At 46.8% G+C, this 21,286-nt stretch overlaps 1 protein-coding gene and 1 long non-coding RNA gene across 3 annotated transcripts in view; one reads left to right on the plus strand and one right to left on the minus strand.

Annotated features, from left to right (window-relative positions):
* Nucleotides 1-21,286, minus strand: part of LOC311114558 (serine/threonine-protein kinase 24-like) — a 62,889-nt gene that overhangs the window by 20,956 nt on the left and 20,647 nt on the right. The window contains exons 4-8 of the mRNA XM_084189798.1: nt 16,963-17,071; nt 8,984-9,141; nt 8,392-8,577; nt 5,161-5,312; nt 3,652-3,838 (exon numbers count right to left, since the gene is read on the minus strand). Coding sequence (XP_084045924.1) covers nt 3,652-3,838; nt 5,161-5,312; nt 8,392-8,577; nt 8,984-9,141; nt 16,963-17,071 — 792 coding nt within the window. The remainder of the gene's footprint in view (nt 1-3,651; nt 3,839-5,160; nt 5,313-8,391; nt 8,578-8,983; nt 9,142-16,962; nt 17,072-21,286) is intronic.
* On the plus strand, nt 14,597-15,620 carry LOC311114555. 2 transcript variants are annotated; one of them, XR_014611128.1, is made up of 3 exons: nt 14,597-14,634; nt 14,976-15,285; nt 15,379-15,620. It is a non-coding gene; the product is annotated as an uncharacterized lncRNA (long non-coding RNA). The 2 variants fall into 2 exon arrangements; XR_014611129.1 differs by lacking the exon at nt 14,597-14,634 and adding an exon at nt 14,873-14,944 and having other exon boundaries at nt 15,007-15,285.

Consider the following 21,286-nt stretch of genomic DNA (forward strand, 5'->3'; position numbering starts at 1 on the left):
AGATTGCTCTGAATGAGTTGTACAAGGCCATTAATCAACAGGAAAACGCTCATCCAGATGCAGCGCTCCTAGTAGCAGGGGACTTTAATGCAGGGAAACTTAAATCCGTTCTACCTAATTTCTACCAGCATGTTAAATGTGCAACCAGAGGGGAAAAAACTCTAGACCACCTTTACTCCACACACAGAGACGCATACAAAGCTCTCCCTCGCCCTCCATTTGGCAAATCTGACCATAACTCTATCCTCCTGATTCCTGCTTATAAGCAAAAACTGAAGCAGGAAGCACCAGTGATTCGGCTAATAAAAAAGTGGTCAGATGACGCAGATGCTAAGCTACAGGACTGTTTTGCTAGCACAGACTGGAACATGTTCCGGGATTCTTCAGACAGCATTGAGGAGTACACCACATCAGTCACTGGCTTCATCAATAAGTGCATCGATGATGTCGTCCCCACAGTGACCGTACGTACATACCCCAACCAGAAGCCATGGATTACAGGAAACATCCGCACTGAGCTAAAGGGTAGAGCTGCCGCTTTCAAGGAACGGGACTCTAACCCGGACGCTTATAAGAAATCCCGCTATGACCTCCGACGAACCATCAAACAGGCAAAGAGTCAATACAGGTCTAAGATTGAATCATACTACACTGGCTCTGACGCTCGTCGGATGTGGCAGGGCTTGAAAACTATTACAGACTACAAAGGGAAGCACAGCCGCGAGCTGCCCAGTGACACAAGCCTACCAGACGAGCTAAACCACTTCTATGCTCGCTTCGAGGCAAGCAACACTGAAGCATGCATGAGAGCACCAGCTGTTCCGGACGACTATGTGATCACGCTCTCCGTAGCCGATGTGAGTAAGACTTTTAAGCAGGTCAACATTCACAAGGCCGCAGGGCCAGACGGATTACCAGGACGTGTACTCCGAGCATGTGCTGACCAACTGGCAAGTGTCTTCACTGACATTTTCAACATGTCCCTGACTGAGTCTGTAATACCAACATGTTTCAAGCAGACCACCATAGTCCCCGTGCCCAAGAACTCTAAGATAACCTGCCTAAATGACTACCGACCCGTGGCACTGACGTCTGTAGCCATGAAGTGCTTTGAAAGACTGGTCATGGCTCACATCAACAGCATAATCCCAGAAACCCTAGACCCACTCCAATTTGCATACCGCCCCAACAGATCCACAGATGATGCAATCTCTATCGCACTCCACACTGCCCTTTCCCACCTGGACAAGAGGAACACCTACGTGAGAATGCTATTCATTGACTACAGCTCAGCATTCAACACCATAGTGCCCTCAAAGCTCATCACTAAGCTAAGGATCCTGGGACTAAACACCTCCCTCTGCAACTGGATCCTGGACTTCCTAACGGGCCGCCCCCAGGTGGTAAGGGTAGGTAACAACACATCTGCCACACTGATCCTCAACACGGGGGCCCCTCAGGGGTGCGTGCTCAGTCCCCTCCTGTACTCTCTGTTCACCCATGACTGCATGGCCAGGCACGACTCCAACACCATCATTAAGTTTGCCGACGACACAACAGTGGTAGGCCTGATCACCGACAACGATGAGACAGCCTATAGGGAGGAGGTCAGAGATCTGGCCGTGTGGTGCCAGGACAACAACCTCTCCCTCAACGTGACCAAGACAAAGGAGATGATTGTGGACTACAGGAAAAAAAAGAGGACTGAGCACGCCCCCATTCTCATCGACGGGGCTGTAGTGGAACAGGTTGAGAGCTTCAAGTTCCTTGGTGTCCACATCACCAACGAACTATCATGGTCCAAACACACCAAGACAGTCGTGAAGAGGGCACGACAAAGCCTATTCCCCCTCAGGAGACTAAAAAGATTTGGCATGGGTCCTCAGATCCTCAAAAAATTCTACAGCTGCACCATCGAGAGCATCCTGACTGGTTGCATCACCGCCTGGTATGGCAACTGCTTGGCCTCTGACCGCAAGGCACTACAGAGGGTAGTGCGTACGGCCCAGTACATCACAGGGGCAAAGCTCCCTGCCATCCAGGACCTCTATACCAGGCGGTGTCAGAGGAAGGCCCTCAAAATTGTCAAAGACTCCAGTCACCCTAGTCATAGACTTTTCTCTCTGCTACCGCACGGCAAGCGGTACCGGAGTGCCAAGTCTAGGTCCAAAAGACTTCTCAACAGCTTCTACCCCCAAGCCATAAGACTCCTGAACAGCTAATCATGGCTACCCGGACTATTTGCACTGCCCCCCCACCCCATACTTTTTACGCTGCTGCTACTCTGTTAAGTATTTATGCATAGTCACTTTAACTCTACCCACATGTACATATTACCTCAACTACCTCAACTAGCCGGTGCCCCCGCACATTGACTATGCAACGGTACCCCCCTGTATATATAGCCTCCCTACTGTCACTTTATTCTATTGTATATATAGCCTCCCTACTGTCACTTTATTTTTACTTCTGCTCTTTTTTTCTCAACACTTTTTTGTTGTTGTTTTATTCTTACTTTTTTGTTTAAAATAAATGCACTGTTGGTTAAGGGCTGTAAGTAAGCATTTCACTGTAATGTCTGCACCTGTTGTATTCGGCGCATGTGACCAATAAAATTTGATTTGATTTGATTTGATATTCATACTGTTTACTATTAAGCAGTGGGTGACCTTCCTAACGCCTCTGACCACGATATCAGACACCTTCCTAACGCCTCTGACCACGATATCAGACGATGTTTACTATTAAGCAGTGGGTGACCTTCCTAACGCCTCTGACCACGATATCAGACGCTGTTTACTATTAAGCAGTGGGTGACCTTCCTAACGCCTCTGACCACGATATCAGACGCTGTTTACTATTAAGCAGTGGGTGACCTTCCTAACGCCTCTGACCACGATATCAGACGCTGTTTACTATTAAGCAGTGGGTGACCTTCCTAACGCCTCTGACCACGATATCAGACGCTGTTTACTATTAAGCAGTGGGTGACCTTCCTAACGCCTCTGACCACGATATCAGACGCTGTTTTCTATTAACTTCACAACGATTCTACATGTTGAATCACCACCTTCATCAACACCCAGCAGGCGACGGACTGCGCGTGGCCGAGGGCCGGGTTGGTCCGACTACACTATATGACAGCAGAGAGCTTCTTACCTCGGCCAGCAGGCGACGGACTGCGCGTGGCCGAGGGCCGGGTTGGTCCGACTACGCTATATGACAGCAGAGAGCTGCTTACCTCGGCCAGCAGGCGACGGACTGCGCGTGGCCGAGGGCCGGGTTGGTCCGACTACGCTATATGACAGCAGAGAGCTGCTTACCTCGGCCAGCAGGCGACGGACTGCGCGTGGCCGAGGGCCGGGTTGGTCCGACTACGCTATATGACAGCAGAGAGCTGCTTACCTCGGCCAGCAGACGACGGACTGCGCGTGGCCGAGGGCCGGGTTGGTCCGACTACGCTATATGACAGCAGAGAGCTGCTTACCTCGGCCAGCAGGCGACGGACTGCGCGTGGCCGAGGGCCGGGTTGGTCCGACTACGCTATATGACAGCAGAGAGCTTCTTACCTCGGCCAGCAGGCGACGGACTGCGCGTGGCCGAGGGCCGGGTTGGTCCGACTACACTATATGACAGCAGAGAGCTTCTTACCTCGGCCAGCGAAGGAGAGATGATGGAGGACAGGCTGGTGGAATACGGCCTCTTTGAAATGTCTCCACTCTCCCCTGCCGGTCCCTCTCCCCCGTTCTGGAGTTTCTTAGGATCCTTCTCTCTGATGGTGAAGATCCAGTCATCACTCCCAAAGTTGTTCCCGCCCGACGCCTGCCCATCCTGCTCCCTGATTGGACAAGAGAGACCAGTCAGGACTCCAATTGGCTCAGCTCAACATGACAGTATGACTCCATAGCCCTGGTTAAAGTAGTGCATTTTAAAGGGAAGAGGGTCTCATTTAGTATGCTGCCTAGTTCTAATCCTGACTTACGAGTCAGACTCGTCTGAGCCTGATGTCTGGTCTGCCTAGTTCTGATCCTGACTTACGAGTCAGACTCGTCTGAGCTGGACTCTGCTTGATGTCTGGTCTGCCTAGTTCTGATCCTGACTTACGAGTCAGACTCGTCTGAGCTGGACTCTGCCTGCTGTCTGGTCTGCCTAGTTCTGATACTGACTTACGAGTCAGACTCGTCTGAGCTGGACTCCGCCTGCTGTCTGGTCTGCCTAGTTCTGATCCTGACTTACGAGTCAGACTCGTCTGAGCTGGACTCTGCCTGCTGTCTGGTCTGCCTAGTTCTGATCCTGACTTACGAGTCAGACTCGTCTGAGCTGGACTCTGCCTGATGTCTGGTCTGCCTAGTTCTGATCCTGACTTACGAGTCAGACTCGTCTGAGCTGGACTCTGCCTGATGTCTGGTCTGCCTAGTTCTGATCCTGACTTACGAGTCAGACTCGTCTGAGCTGGACTCCGCCTGCTGTCTGGTCTGCCTAGTTCTGATACTGACTTACGAGTCAGACTCGTCTGAGCTGGACTCCGCCTGCTGTCTGGTCTGCCTAGTTCTGATCCTGACTTACGAGTCAGACTCGTCTGAGCTGGACTCCGCCTGCTGTCTGGTCTGCCTAGTTCTGATCCTGACTTACGAGTCAGACTCGTCTGAGCTGGACTCTGCCTGCTGTCTGGTCTGCCTAGTTCTGATCCTGACTTACGAGTCAGACTCGTCTGAGCTGGACTCTGCCTGATGTCTGGTCTGCCTAGTTCTGATCCTGACTTACGAGTCAGACTCGTCTGAGCTGGACTCTGCCTGATGTCTGGTCTGCCTAGTTCTGATCCTGACTTACGAGTCAGACTCGTCTGAGCTGGACTCCGCCTGCTGTCTGGTCTGCCTAGTTCTGATACTGACTTACGAGTCAGACTCGTCTGAGCTGGACTCCGCCTGCTGTCTGGTCTGCCTAGTTCTGATCCTGACTTACGAGTCAGACTCGTCTGAGCTGGACTCCGCCTGCTGTCTGGTCTGCCTAGTTCTGATCCTGACTTACGAGTCAGACTCGTCTGAGCTGGACTCCGCCTGCTGTCTGGTCTGCCTAGTTCTGATACTGACTTACGAGTCAGACTCGTCTGAGCTGGACTCCGCCTGCTGTCTGGTCTGCCTAGTTCTGATCCTGACTTACGAGTCAGACTCGTCTGAGCTGGACTCCGCCTGCTGTCTGGTCTGCTCAGCCTTCCACCTCCTGTATTTATCCACCAGCTCTGTCAGGTACGACGTCTTCTTGGCGTAACGCACAATCAGCTTGTGTTTCAACAGTTCTTTGGCAGTAGGCCTCTGCAGAGAGACGGGGGGGAGGAGGGAAGCAGAAGGAATGAGAAGAAAAAGGAAGTGTAAGCAAGGTGAGGAGCGGAGAGATAGGACTGGAAACAGAAAGAGGAAAGAAATGCACAGATGCACAAATAACTTCCAAAATGCTCTCTGATATTGCCAGACCAGCAAATGGAAGTAAAATCAATTGAAACCAGTCAGGGAACACTTTCAAACCCTAACAGAATACTTCTAATGGAAGTAAAATCAGTTGAAACCAGTCAGGGAACACTTTCAAACCCTAACAGAATACTTCTAATGGAAGTAAAATCAGTTGAAACCAGCCAGGGAACACTTTCAAACCCTAACAGAACACTTCAAATGGAAGTAAAATCAGTTGAAACCAGTCAGGGAACACTTCCAAACCCTAACAGAACACTTCAAATGGAAGTAAAATCAGTTGAAACCAGTCAGGGAACACTTCCAAACCCTAACAGAACACTTCAAATGGAAGTAAAATCAGTTGAAACCAGTCAGGGAACACTTTCAAACCCTAACAGAACACTTCAAATGGAAGTAAAATCAGTTGAAACCAGTCAGGGAACACTTTCAAACCCTAACAGAACACTTCAAATGGAAGTAAAATCAGTTGAAACCAGTCAGGGAACACTTTCAAACCCTAACAGAACACTTCAAATGGAAGTAAAATCAGTTGAAACCAGTCAGGGAACACTTTCAAACCCTAACAGAACACTTCAAATGGAAGTAAAATCAGTTGAAACCAGTCAGGGAACACTTTCAAACCCTAACAGAATACTTCTAATGGAAGTAAAATCAGTTGAAACCAGCCAGGGAACACTTTCAAACCCTAACAGAACACTTCAAATGGAAGTAAAATCAGTTGAAACCAGTCAGGGAACACTTCCAAACCCTAACAGAACACTTCAAATGGAAGTAAAATCAGTTGAAACCAGTCAGGGAACACTTCCAAACCCTAACAGAACACTTCAAATGGAAGTAAAATCAGTTTAAACCAGTCAGGGAACACTTTCAAACCCTAACAGAACACTTCAAATGGAAGTAAAATCAGTTGAAACCAGTCAGGGAACACTTTCAAACCCTAACAGAACACTTCAAATGGAAGTAAAATCAGTTGAAACCAGTCAGGGAACACTTTCAAACCCTAACAGAACACTTCAAATGGAAGTAAAATCAGTTGAAACCAGTCAGGGAACACTTTCAAACCCTAACAGAACACTTCAAATGGAAGTAAAATCAGTTGAAACCAGTCAGGGAACACTTCCAAACCCTAACAGAACACTTCAAATGGAAGTAAAATCAGTTGAAACCAGTCAGGGAACACTTCCAAACCCTAACAGAACACTTCAAATGGAAGTAAAATCAGTTGAAACCAGTCAGGGAACACTTCCAAACCCTAACAGAACACTTCAAATGGAAGTAAAATCAGTTGAAACCAGTCAGGGAACACTTTCAAACCCTAACAGAACACTTCAAATGGAAGTAAAATCAGTTGAAACCAGTCAGGGAACACTTCCAAACCCTAACAGAACACTTCAAATGGAAGTAAAATCAGTTGAAACCAGTCAGGGAACACTTCCAAACCCTAACAGAACACTTCAAATGGAAGTAAAATCAGTTGAAACCAGTCAGGGAACACTTCCAAACCCTAACCCTAACAGAACACTTCAAATGGAAGTAAAATCAGTTGAAACCAGTCAGGGAACACTTCCAAACCCTAACCCTAACAGAACACTTCAAATGGAAGTAAAATCAGTTGAAACCAGTCAGGGAACACTTTCAAACCCTAACAGAACACTTCAAATGGAAGTAAAATCAGTTGAAACCAGCCAGGGAACACTTCCAAACCCTAACAGAACACTTCAAATGGAAGTAAAATCAGTTGAAACCAGTCAGGGAACACTTTCAAACCCTAACAGAACACTTCAAATGGAAGTAAAATCAGTTGAAACCAGTCAGGGAACACTTCCAAACCCTAACAGAATACTTCAAATGGAAGTAAAATCAGTTGAAACCAGTCAGGGAACACTTCCAAACCCTAACAGAACACTTCAAATGGAAGTAAAATCAGTTGAAACCAGTCAGGGAACACTTTCAAACCCTAACAGAACACTTCAAATGGAAGTAAAATCAGTTGAAACCAGTCAGGGAACACTTCCAAACCCTAACAGAACACTTCAAATGGAAGTAAAATCAGTTGAAACCAGTCAGGGAACACTTTCAAACCCTAACAGAACACTTCAAATGGAAGTAAAATCAGTTGAAACCAGTCAGGGAACACTTTCAAACCCTAACCCTAACAGAACACTTCAAATGGAAGTAAAATCAGTTGAAACCAGTCAGGGAACACTTTCAAACCCTAACAGAACACTTCAAATGGAAGTAAAATCAGTTGAAACCAGTCAGGGAACACTTCCAAACCCTAACAGAACACTTCAAATGGAAGTAAAATCAGTTGAAACCAGTCAGGGAACACTTCCAAACCCTAACAGAACACTTTAAATGGAAGTAAAATCAGTTGAAACCAGTCAGGGAACACTTTCAAACCCTAACAGAACACTTTAAATGGAAGTAAAATCAGTTGAAACCAGTCAGGGAACACTTTCAAACCCTAACAGAACACTTCAAATGGAAGTAAAATCAGTTGAAACCAGTCAGGGAACACTTCCAAACCCTAACAGAACACTTCAAATGGAAGTAAAATCAGTTGAAACCAGTCAGGGAACACTTCCAAACCCTAACAGAACACTTCAAATGGAAGTAAAATCAGTTGAAACCAGTCAGGGAACACTTCCAAACCCTAACAGAACACTTCAAATGGAAGTAAAATCAGTTGAAACCAGTCAGGGAACACTTTCAAACCCTAACAGAACACTTCAAATGGAAGTAAAATCAGTTGAAACCAGTCAGGGAACACTTTCAAACCCTAACAGAACACTTCAAATGGAAGTAAAATCAGTTGAAACCAGCCAGGGAACACTTCCAAACCCTAACAGAACACTTCAAATGGAAGTAAAGTGTTCCCTAACAGAACACTTCTGAACCCGAACTCTAAAGGAACACTTACGAAGCTTGGCTCCTTGTTCAGGCAGGCCTCCACAAACTCCTTGAGGGGCTTGCTGTAGTTCCCCTCCAGGGTAGGAGGGGTGTTCTTTGGGATGAGGAACAGCACCTTCATAGGGTGTAGCTCAGAGTGGGGGGGTTCCCCTTTGGCCAGCTCTATACAGGTTATACCCAGGGACCAGATGTCTGCCTGCAACACACAGAGGGGACAGGGAGAGAGAGTTAGAGGCTCTCCTTTAGCCAGCTCTATACAGGTTATACCCAGGGACCAGATGTCTGCCTAGGAGGGGACAGGGAGAGAGAGTTAGAGGTTCCCCTTTAGCCAGCTCTATACAGGTTATACCCAGGGACCAGATGTCTGCCTGCAACACACAGAGGGAGACAGGGAGAGAGATGTTTTCACCTTGAGGGAACTTAGGTACATCCAAAATGACACCCATCCTTATTATATAAGTCATTACTTTTGACCAGAGCCCTATGGGCTAGTGCACTATATAGGGAATAGGGTGCCATTTCAGAAGCCTTGTGTGGCATTTGGGATAACTTCTTTGTTGTCATTATAAACAGAACTTCCCGTATGACCCCTAACCTCTCACCTTACAGTCGTAGGCTGACTGCTTGATGACCTCTGGAGCCATCCAGAAGGGCGTGCCAACGAAGGTGCTGCGTTTGAGCTGGGTGTCTGTTAGCTGTCCGGCCACCCCGAAGTCTGCCAGCTTCACCTCCCCATGCTCCGACAGCAGGACGTTGGCAGCTGAGGGAGGGAAGAGAGCAGTTTGGATCATTAATGGAGCCAAATCAGGGGGTAGCCCCGGATCAGGGGGTCGCCCCGACCAGGACTCAAACCCTGGTCCAGCCACCGTCAACCCAACACCTTAACCGTTACGCCTAGAGAGCCAAACCCCTTGACGAGGTCACTAGCTGTGGGCTAAGGTCACTCATTCTAATCTGGACAACTCTCTGTTCACTTCATAGAATAGGCCCTCTATAGCAACCCTGTCAGTAGTGTTGATGTCTCCTTGTACCTTCTCTGAGTGGAGGTATTCCCCCTCTACATTAACCCTGTCAGTAGTGTTGATGTCTCCTTGTACCTTCTCTGAGTGGAGGTATTCCCCCTCTACATTAACCCTGTCAGTAGTGTTGATGTCTCCTTGTACCTTCTCTGAGTGGAGGTATTCCCCTCTACATTAACCCTGTCAGTAGTGTTGATGTCTCCTTGTACCTTCTCTGAGTGGAGGTATTCCCCCTCTACATTAACCCTGTCAGTAGTGTTGATGTCTCCTTGTACCTTCTCTGAGTGGAGGTATTCCCCCTCTACATTAACCCTGTCAGTAGTGTTGATGTCTCCTTGTACCTTCTCTGAGTGGAGGTATTCCCCCTCTACATTAACCCTGTCAGTAGTGTTGATGTCTCCTTGTACCTTCTCTGAGTGGAGGTATTCCCCCCTCTACATTAACCCTGTCAGTAGTGTTGATGTCTCCTTGTACCTTCTCTGAGTGGAGGTATTCCCCCCTCTACATTAACCCTGTCAGTAGTGTTGATGTCTCCTTGTACCTTCTCTGAGTGGAGGTATTCCCCCTCTACATTAACCCTGTCAGTAGTGTTGATGTCTCCTTGTACCTTCTCTGAGTGGAGGTATTCCCCCTCTACATTAACCCTGTCAGTAGTGTTGATGTCTCCTTGTACCTTCTCTGAGTGGAGGTATTCCCCCTCTACATTAACCCTGTCAGTAGTGTTGATGTCTCCTTGTACCTTCTCTGAGTGGAGGTATTCCCCCTCTACATTAACCCTGTCAGTAGTGTTGATGTCTCCTTGTACCTTCTCTGAGTGGAGGTATTCCCTCTCTACATTAACCCTGTCAGTAGTGTTGATGTCTCCTTGTACCTTCTCTGAGTGGAGGTATTCCCCCTCTACATTAACCCTGTCAGTAGTGTTGATGTCTCCTTGTACCTTCTCTGAGTGGAGGTATTCCCCCTCTACATTAACCCTGTCAGTAGTGTTGATGTCTCCTTGTACCTTCTCTGAGTGGAGGTATTCCCCCTCTACATTAACCCTGTCAGTAGTGTTGATGTCTCCTTGTACCTTCTCTGAGTGGAGGTATTCCCCCTCTACATTAACCCTGTCAGTAGTGTTGATGTCTCCTTGTACCTTCTCTGAGTGGAGGTATTCCCCCCTCTACATTAACCCTGTCAGTAGTGTTGATGTCTCCTTGTACCTTCTCTGAGTGGAGGTATTCCCACTCTACATTAACCCTGTCAGTAGTGTTGATGTCTCCTTGTACCTTCTCTGAGTGGAGGTATTCCCCCTCTACATTAACCCTGTCAGTAGTGTTGATGTCTCCTTGTACCTTCTCTGAGTGGAGGTATTCCCCCTCTACATTAACCCTGTCAGTAGTGTTGATGTCTCCATGTACCTTCTCTGAGTGGAGGTATTCCCCCTCTACATTAACCCTGTCAGTAGTGTTGATGTCTCCTTGTACCTTCTCTGAGTGGAGGTATTCCCCCCTCTACATTAACCCTGTCAGTAGTGTTGATGTCTCCTTGTACCTTCTCTGAGTGGAGGTATTCCCCCTCTACATTAACCCTGTCAGTAGTGTTGATGTCTCCATGTACCTTCTCTGAGTGGAGGTATTCCCCCTCTACATTAACCCTGTCAGTAGTGTTGATGTCTCCTTGTACCTTCTCTGAGTGGAGGTATTCCCCCTCTACATTAACCCTGTCAGTAGTGTTGATGTCTCCTTGTACCTTCTCTGAGTGGAGGTATTCCCCCCTCTACATTAACCCTGTCAGTAGTGTTGATGTCTCCTTGTACCTTCTCTGAGTGGAGGTATTCCCCCTCTACATTAACCCTGTCAGTAGTGTTGATGTCTCCTTGTACCTTCTCTGAGTGGAGGTATTCCCCCCTCTACATTAACCCTGTCAGTAGTGTTGATGTCTCCTTGTACCTTCTCTGAGTGGAGGTATTCCCCCTCTACATTAACCCTGTCAGTAGTGTTGATGTCTCCTTGTACCTTCTCTGAGTGGAGGTATTCCCCCTCTACATTAACCCTGTCAGTAGTGTTGATGTCTCCTTGTACCTTCTCTGAGTGGAGGTATTCCCCCTCTACATTAACCCTGTCAGTAGTGTTGCTGTCTCCTTGTACCTTCTCTGAGTGGAGGTATTCCCCCTCTACATTAACCCTGTCAGTAGTGTTGATGTCTCCTTGTACCTTCTCTGAGTGGAGGTATTCCCCCTCTACATTAACCCTGTCAGTAGTGTTGATGTCTCCTTGTACCTTCTCTGAGTGGAGGTATTCCCCCTCTACATTAACCCTGTCAGTAGTGTTGATGTCTCCTTGTACCTTCTCTGAGTGGAGGTATTCCCCCTCTACATTAACCCTGTCAGTAGTGTTGATGTCTCCTTGTACCTTCTCTGAGTGGAGGTATTCCCCCCTCTCCATTAACCCTGTCAGTAGTGTTGATGTCTCCTTGTACCTTCTCTGAGTGGAGGTATTCCCCCTCTACATTAACCCTGTCAGTAGTGTTGATGTCTCCTTGTACCTTCTCTGAGTGGAGGTATTCCCCCCTCTACATTAACCCTGTCAGTAGTGTTGATGTCTCCTTGTACCTTCTCTGAGTGGAGGTATTCCCCCTCTACATTAACCCTGTCAGTAGTGTTGATGTCTCCTTGTACCTTCTCTGAGTGGAGGTATTCCCCCTCTACATTAACCCTGTCAGTAGTGTTGATGTCTCCTTGTACCTTCTCTGAGTGGAGGTATTCCCCCTCTACATTAACCCTGTCAGTAGTGTTGATGTCTCCTTGTACCTTCTCTGAGTGGAGGTATTCCCCCTCTACATTAACCCTGTCAGTAGTGTTGATGTCTCCTTGTACCTTCTCTGAGTGGAGGTATTCCCCCCTCTACATTAACCCTGTCAGTAGTGTTGATGTCTCCTTGTACCTTCTCTGAGTGGAGGTATTCTCCCTCTACATTAACCCTGTCAGTAGTGTTGATGTCTCCTTGTACCTTCTCTGAGTGGAGGTATTCCCCTCTACATTAACCCTGTCAGTAGTGTTGATGTCTCCTTGTACCTTCTCTGAGTGGAGGTATTCCCCTCTACATTAACCCTGTCAGTAGTGTTGATGTCTCCTTGTACCTTCTCTGAGTGGAGGTATTCCCCCTCTACATTAACCCTGTCAGTAGTGTTGATGTCTCCTTGTACCTTCTCTGAGTGGAGGTATTCCCCCTCTACATTAACCCTGTCAGTAGTGTTGATGTCTCCTTGTACCTTCTCTGAGTGGAGGTATTCCCCCTCTACATTAACCCTGTCAGTAGTGTTGCTGTCTCCTTGTACCTTCTCTGAGTGGAGGTATTCCCCCTCTACACCCTGTCAGTAGTGTTGATGTCTCCTTGTACCTTCTCTGAGTGGAGGTATTCCCCCTCTACATTAACCCTGTCAGTAGTGTTGATGTCTCCTTGTACCTTCTCTGAGTGGAGGTATTCCCCCTCTACATTAACCCTGTCAGTAGTGTTGATGTCTCCTTGTACCTTCTCTGAGTGGAGGTATTCCCCCTCTACATTAACCCTGTCAGTAGTGTTGATGTCTCCTTGTACCTTCTCTGAGTGGAGGTATTCCCCCTCTACATTAACCCTGTCAGTAGTGTTGATGTCTCCTTGTACCTTCTCTGAGTGGAGGTATTCCCCCTCTACATTAACCCTGTCAGTAGTGTTGATGTCTCCTTGTACCTTCTCTGAGTGGAGGTATTCCCCCTCTACATTAACCCTGTCAGTAGTGTTGATGTCTCCTTGTACCTTCTCTGAGTGGAGGTATTCCCCCTCTACATTAACCCTGTCAGTAGTGTTGATGTCTCCTTGTACCTTCTCTGAGTGGAGGTATTCCCCCTCTACATTAACCCTGTCAGTAGTGTTGATGTCTCCTTGTACCTTCTCTGAGTGGAGGTATTCCCCCTCTACATTAACCCTGTCAGTAGTGTTGCTGTCTCCTTGTACCTTCTCTGAGTGGAGGTATTCCCCCTCTACATTAACCCTGTCAGTAGTGTTGATGTCTCCTTGTACCTTCTCTGAGTGGAGGTATTCCCCCTCTACATTAACCCTGTCAGTAGTGTTGATGTCTCCTTGTACCTTCTCTGAGTGGAGGTATTCCCCCTCTACATTAACCCTGTCAGTAGTGTTGCTGTCTCCTTGTACCTTCTCTGAGTGGAGGTATTCCCCCTCTACATTAACCCTGTTAGCCCCTTCTAATAACCCTGTTAGTTAGGTCAGCCCCTTCTAATAACCCTGTTAGTTAGGTCAGCCCCTACTAGTATCCCTGTTAGTTAGGTCAGCCCCTACTAGTATCCCTGTTAGTTAGGTCAGCCCCTACTAGTATCCCTGTTAGTTAGGTCAGCCCCTACTAGTATCCCTGTTAGTTAGGTCAGCCCCTACTAGTATCCCTGTTAGTTAGTTTAGCCCCTACTAGTATCCCTGTTAGTTAGGTTAGCCCCTACTAGTATCCCTGTTAGTTAGGTTAGCCCCTACTAGTATCCCTGTTAGTTAGGTTAGCCCCTACTAGTATCCCTGTTAGTTAGGTTAGCCCCTACTAGTATCCCTGTTAGTTAGGTCAGCCCCTACTAGTATCCCTGTTAGTTAGGTCAGCCCCTACTAGTATCCATGTTAGTTAGGTCAGCCCCTACTAGTATCCCTGTTAGTTAGGTCAGCCCCTACTAGTATCCCTGTTAGTTAGGTCAGCCCCTACTAGTATCCCTGTTAGTTAGGTTAGCCCCTACTAGTATCCCTGTTAGTTAGTTTAGCCCCTACTAGTATCCCTGTTAGTTAGGTCAGCCCCTACTAGTATCCCTGTTAGTTAGGTTAGCCCCTACTAGTATCCCTGTTAGTTAGGTTAGCCCCTACTAGTATCCCTGTTAGTTAGGTCAGCCCCTACTAGTATCCCTGTTAGTTAGGTTATCCCCTACTAGTATCCCTGTTAGTTAGTTTAGCCCCTACTAGTATCCCTGTTAGTTAGGTTAGCCCCTACTAGTATCCCTGTTAGTTAGGTTAGCCCCTACTAGTATCCCTGTTAGTTAGGTTAGCCCCTACTAGTATCCCTGTTAGTTAGGTCAGCCCCTACTAGTATCCCTGTTAGTTAGTTTAGCCCCTACTAGTATCCCTGTTAGTTAGGTTAGCCCCTACTAGTATCCCTGTTAGTTAGTTTAGCCCCTACTAGTATCCCTGTTAGTTAGGTTAGCCCCTACTAGTATCCCTGTTAGTTAGGTCAGCCCCTACTAGTATCCCTGTTAGTTAGTTTAGCCCCTACTAGTATCCCTGTTAGTTAGTTTAGCCCCTACTAGTATCCCTGTTAGTTAGGTCAGCCCCTACTAGTATCCCTGTTAGTTAGGTCAGCCCCTACTAGTATCCCTGTTAGTTAGGTCAGCCCCTACTAGTATCCCTGTTAGTTAGGTCAGCCCCTACTAGTATCCCTGTTAGTTAGGTCAGCCCCTACAAGTATCCCTGTTAGTTAGGTTAGCCCCTACTAGTATCCCTGTTAGTTAGGTTAGCCCCTACTAGTATCCCTGTTAGTTAGGTTAGCCCCTACTAGTATCACTGTTAGTTAGGTCAGCCCCTACTAGTATCCCTGTTAGTTAGGTTAGCCCCTACTAGTATCCCTGTTAGTTAGGTCAGCCCCTACTAGTATCCCTGTTAGTTAGGTCAGCCCCTACTAGTATCCCTGTTAGTTAGGTCAGCCCCTACTAGTATCCCTGTTAGTTAGGTCAGCCCCTACTAGTATCCCTGTTAGTTAGGTTAGCCCCTACTAGTATCCCTGTTAGTTAGGTTAGCCCCTACTAGTATCCCTGTTAGTTAGGTCAGCCCCTACTAGTATCCCTGTTAGTTAGGTTAGCCCCTACTAGTATCCCTGTTAGTTAGGTTAGCCCGTACTAGTATCCCTGTTAGTTAGGTCAGCCCCTACTAGTATCCCTGTTAGTTAGGTCAGCCCCTACTAGTATCCCTGTTAGTTAGGTTAGCCCCTACTAGTATCCCTGTTAGTTAGGTTAGCCCCTACTAGTATCCCTGTTAGTTAGGTTAGCCCCTACTAGTATCCCTGTTAGTTAGGTTAGCCCCTACTAGTATCCCTGTTAGTTAGGTTAGCCCCTACTAGTATCCCTGTTAGTTAGGTTAGCCCCTACTAGTATCCCTGTTAGTTAGGTCAGCCCCTACTAGTATCCCTGTTAGTTAGGTCAGCCCCTACTAGTATCCCTGTTAGTTAGTTTAGCCCCTACTAGTATCCCTGTTAGTTAGGTCAGCCCCTACTAGTATCCCTGTTAGTTAGTTTAGCCCCTACTAGTATCCCTGTTAGTTAGGTTAGCCCCTACTAGTATCCCTGTTAGTTAGGTTAGCCCCTACTAGTATCCCTGTTAGTTAGGTCAGCCCCTACTAGTATCCCTGTTAGTTAGTTTAGCCCCTACTAGTATCCCTGTTAGTTAGGTCAGCCCCTACTAGTATCCCTGTTAGTTAGGTTAGCCCCTACTAGTATCCCTGTTAGTTAGGTCAGCCCCTACTAGTATCCCTGTTAGTTAGGTTAGCCCCTACTAGTATCCCTGTTAGTTAGGTCAGCCCCTACTAGTATCCCTGTTAGTTAGGTCAGCCCCTACTAGTATCCCTGTTAGTTAGGTCAGCCCCTACTAGTATCCCTGTTAGTTAGGTCAGCCCCTACTAGTATCCCTGTTAGTTAGGTCAGCCCCTACTAGTATCCCTGTTAGTTAGGTTAGCCCCTACTAGTATCCCTGTTAGTTAGGTTAGCCCCTACTAGTATCCCTGTTAGTTAGGTTAGCCCCTACTAGTATCCCTGTTAGTTAGGTTAGCCCCTACTAGTATCCCTGTTAGTTAGGTTAGCCCCTACTAGTATCCCTGTTAGTTAGGTCAGCCCCTACTAGTATCCCTGTTAGTTAGGTCAGCCCCTACTAGTATCCCTGTTAGTTAGTTTAGCCCCTACTAGTATCCCTGTTAGTTAGGTCAGCCCCTACTAGTATCCCTGTTAGTTAGTTTAGCCCCTACTAGTATCCCTGTTAGTTAGGTTAGCCCCTACTAGTATCCCTGTTAGTTAGGTTAGCCCCTACTAGTATCCCTGTTAGTTAGGTCAGCCCCTACTAGTATCCCTGTTAGTTAGTTTAGCCCCTACTAGTATCCCTGTTAGTTAGGTCAGCCCCTACTAGTATCCCTGTTAGTTAGGTTAGCCCCTACTAGTATCCCTGTTAGTTAGGTCAGCCCCTACTAGTATCCCTGTTAGTTAGGTTAGCCCCTACTAGTATCCCTGTTAGTTAGGTCAGCCCCTACTAGTATCCCTGTTAGTTAGGTCAGCCCCTACTAGTATCCCTGTTAGTTAGGTCAGCCCCTACTAGTATCCCTGTTAGTTAGGTCAGCCCCTACTAGTATCCCTGTTAGTTAGGTCAGCCCCTACTAGTATCCCTGTTAGTTAGGTCAGCCCCTACTAGTATCCCTGTTAGTTAGGTCAGCCCCTACTAGTATCCCTGTTAGTTAGGTTAGCCCCTACTAGTATCCCTGTTAGTTAAGTTAGCCCCTACTAGTATCCCTGTTAGTTAGTACCTTTGATATCTCTGTGTATCTTCTTCTCTGAGTGAAGGTATTCCAGACCCTTCAGAATCTCTCTGAGGATGGTAGCGATCTGAGTCTCATCCAGCAACCCCGGCTCCAACTGGAACAAACACACAACCAACACTGTTAGTTAGTACAACTCACACAACCACCTCTGTTAGTTAGTACAAATCATATAACCACCACTGTTAGTTAGTACAACTCATATAACCACCACTGTTAGTTAGCACAACTCACACAACCACCACTGTTAGTTAGTACAACTCACACAACCACCACTGTTAGTTAGTACAACTCATATAACCACCACTGTTAGTTAGCACAACTCACACAACTACCACTGTTAGTTAGTACAACTCACACAACCACCACTGTTAGTTAGCACAACTCACACAACCACCACTGTTAGTTAGTACAACTCACACAACCATCACTGTTAGTTAGCACAACTCACACAACCACCACTGTTAGCCAGCACAACTCACACAACCACCACTGTTAGTTAGCACAACTCACACAACCACCACTGTTAGTTAGCACAACTCACACAACCACCACTGTTAGCTAGTACAACTCACACAACCACCACTGTTAGCTAGTACAACTCACACAACCAACACTGTTAGCTAGCACAACTCACACAACCACCACTGTTAGTTAGTACAACTCACACAACCACCACTGTTAGTTAGTACAACTCACACAACCACCACTGTTAGTTAGTACAACTCACACAACCACCACTGTTAGCTAGTACAACTCACACAACCACCACTGTTAGCTAGTACAACTCACACAACCACCACTGTTAGCTAGTACAACTCACACAACCACCACTGTTAGTTAGCACAACTCACACAACCACCACTGTTAGTTAGCACAACTCACACAACCACCACTGTTAGTTAGTACAACTCACACAACCACCACTGTTAGCTAGCACAACTCACACAACCACCACTGTTAGCTAGCACAACTCACACAACCACCGTTAGTACAACTCACACAACCACCGTTAGTTAGCACAACTCACACAACCACCACTGTTAGCTAATACAACTCACACAACCACCACTGTTAGCTAGTACAACTCACACAACCACCACTGTTAGTTAGCACAACTCACACAACCACCACTGTTAGTTAGCACAACTCACACAACCACCACTGTTAGTTAGCACAACTCACACAACCACCACTGTTAGTTAGCACAACTCACACAACCACCACTGTTAGTTAGCACAACTCACACAACCACCACTGTTAGTTAGTACAACTCACACAACCACCACTGTTAGCTAGCACAACTCACACAACCACCACTGTTAGCTAGCACAACTCACACAACCACCGTTAGTACAACTCACACAACCACCGTTAGTTAGCACAACTCACACAACCACCACTGTTAGCTAGTAGAACTCACACAACCACCACTGTTAGTTAGTACAACTCACACAACCACCACTGTTAGTTAGTACAACTCACACAACCACCACTGTTAGTTAGTACAACTCATATAACCACCACTGTTAGTTAGCACAACTCATACAACCACCACTGTTAGTTAGTACAACTCACACAACCACCACTGTTAGTTAGCACAACTCACACAACCACCACTGTTAGTTAGTACAACTCACACAACCATCACTGTTAGTTAGCACAACTCACACAACCACCACTGTTAGCCAGCACAACTCACACAACCACCACTGTTAGTTAGCACAACTCACACAACCACCACTGTTAGTTAGCACAACTCACACAACCACCACTGTTAGCTAGTACAACTCACACAACCACCACTGTTAGCTAGTACAACTCACACAACCAACACTGTTAGCTAGCACAACTCACACAACCACCACTGTTAGTTAGTACAACTCACACAACCACCACTGTTAGTTAGTACAACTCACACAACCACCACTGTTAGCTAGTACAACTCACACAACCATCACTGTTAGCTAGTACAACTCACACAACCACCACTGTTAGCTAGTACAACTCACACAACCACCACTGTTAGCTAGTACAAATCACACAACCACCACTGTTAGTTAGCACAACTCACACAACCACCACTGTTAGTTAGCACAACTCACACAACCACCACTGTTAGTTAGTACAACTCACACAACCACCACTGTTAGCTAGCACAACTCACACAACCACCACTGTTAGCTAGCACAACTCACACAACCACCGTTAGTACAACTCACACAACCACCGTTAGTTAGCACAACTCACACAACCACCACTGTTAGCTAGTACAACTCACACAACCACCACTGTTAGCTAGTACAACTCACACAACCACCACTGTTAGTTAGCACAACTCACACAACCACCACTGTTAGTTAGCACAACTCACACAACCACCACTGTTAGTTAGCACAACTCACACAACCACCACTGTTAGTTAGCACAACTCACACAACCACCACTGTTAGTTAGCACAACTCACACAACCACCACTGTTAGTTAGTACAACTCACACAACCACCGTTAGTTAGCACAACTCACACAACCACCACTGTTAGCTAGTACAACTCACACAACCACCACTGTTAGTTAGTACAACTCACACAACCACCACTGTTAGTTAGTACAACTCACACAACCACCACTGTTAGTTAGTACAACTCATATAACCACCACTGTTAGTTAGCACAACTCACACAACCACCACTGTTAGTTAGTACAACTCACACAACCACCACTGTTAGTTAGCACAACTCACACAACCACCACTGTTAGTTAGTACAACTCACAAAACCATCACTGTTAGTTAGCACAACTCACACAACCACCACTGTTAGCCAGCACAACTCACACAACCACCACTGTTAGTTAGCACAACTCACACAACCACCACTGTTAGCTAGTACAACTCACACAACCACCACTGTTAGCTAGTACAACTCACACAACCAACACTGTTAGCTAGCACAACTCACACAACCACCACTGTTAGTTAGTACAACTCACACAACCACCACTGTTAGTTAGTACAACTCACACAACCACCACTGTTAGTTAGTACAACTCACACAACCACCACTGTTAGCTAGTACAACTCACACAACCACCACTGTTAGCTAGTACAACTCACACAACCACCACTGTTAGCTAGTACAACTCACACAACCACCACTGTTAGTTAGCACAACTCACACAACCACCACTGTTAGTTAGCACAACTCACACAACCACCACTGTTAGTTAGTACAACTCACACAACCACCACTGTTAGCTAGCACAACTCACACAACCACCACTGTTAGCTAGCACAACTCACACAACCACCGTTAGTACAACTCACACAACCACCGTTAGTTAGCACAACTCACACAACCACCACTGTTAGCTAGTACAACTCACACAACCACCACTGTTAGCTAGTACAACTCACACAACCACCACTGTTAGTTAGCACAACTCACACAACCACCACTGTTAGTTAGCACAACTCACACAACCACCACTGTTAGTTAGCACAACTCACACAACCACCACTGTTAGTTAGCACAACTCACACAACCACCACTGTTAGTTAGCACAACTCACACAACCACCACTGTTAGTTAGCACAACTCACACAACCACCACTGTTAGTTAGTACAACTCACACAACCACCACTGTTAGCTAGCACAACTCACACAACCACCACTGTTAGTTAGCACAACTCACACAACCACCACTGTTAGCTAGCACAACTCACACAACCACCACTGTTAGCTAGCACAACTCACACAACCACCGTTAGTACAACTCACACAACCACCGTTAGTTAGCACAACTCACACAACCACCACTGTTAGCTAGTACAACTCACACAACCACCACTGTTAGTTAGTACAACTCACACAACCACCACTGTTAGCTAGCACAACTCACAGAACCACCACTGTTAGTTAGCACAACTCACACAACCACCACTGTTAGCTAGCACAACTCACACAACCACCACTGTTAGCTAGCACAACTCACACAACCACCGTTAGTACAACTCACACAACCACCGTTAGTTAGCACAACTCACACAACCACCACTGTTAGCTAGTACAACTCACACAACCACCACTGTTAGTTAGCACAACTCACACAACCACCACTGTTAGTTAGCACAACTCACACAACCACCACTGTTAGTTAGCACAACTCACACAACCACCACTGTTAGTTAGCACAACTCACACAACCACCACTGTTAGCTAGTACAACTCACACAACCACCACTGTTAGCTAGTACAACTCACACAACCAACACTGTTAGCTAGCACAACTCACACAACCACCACTGTTAGT

This window comes from Coregonus lavaretus, assembly GCF_964263955.1.
Source record: "Coregonus lavaretus genome assembly, contig: HAP1_SCAFFOLD_1212, whole genome shotgun sequence".
In the NCBI taxonomy this organism is placed as follows: Eukaryota; Metazoa; Chordata; class Actinopteri; order Salmoniformes; family Salmonidae; genus Coregonus; species Coregonus lavaretus.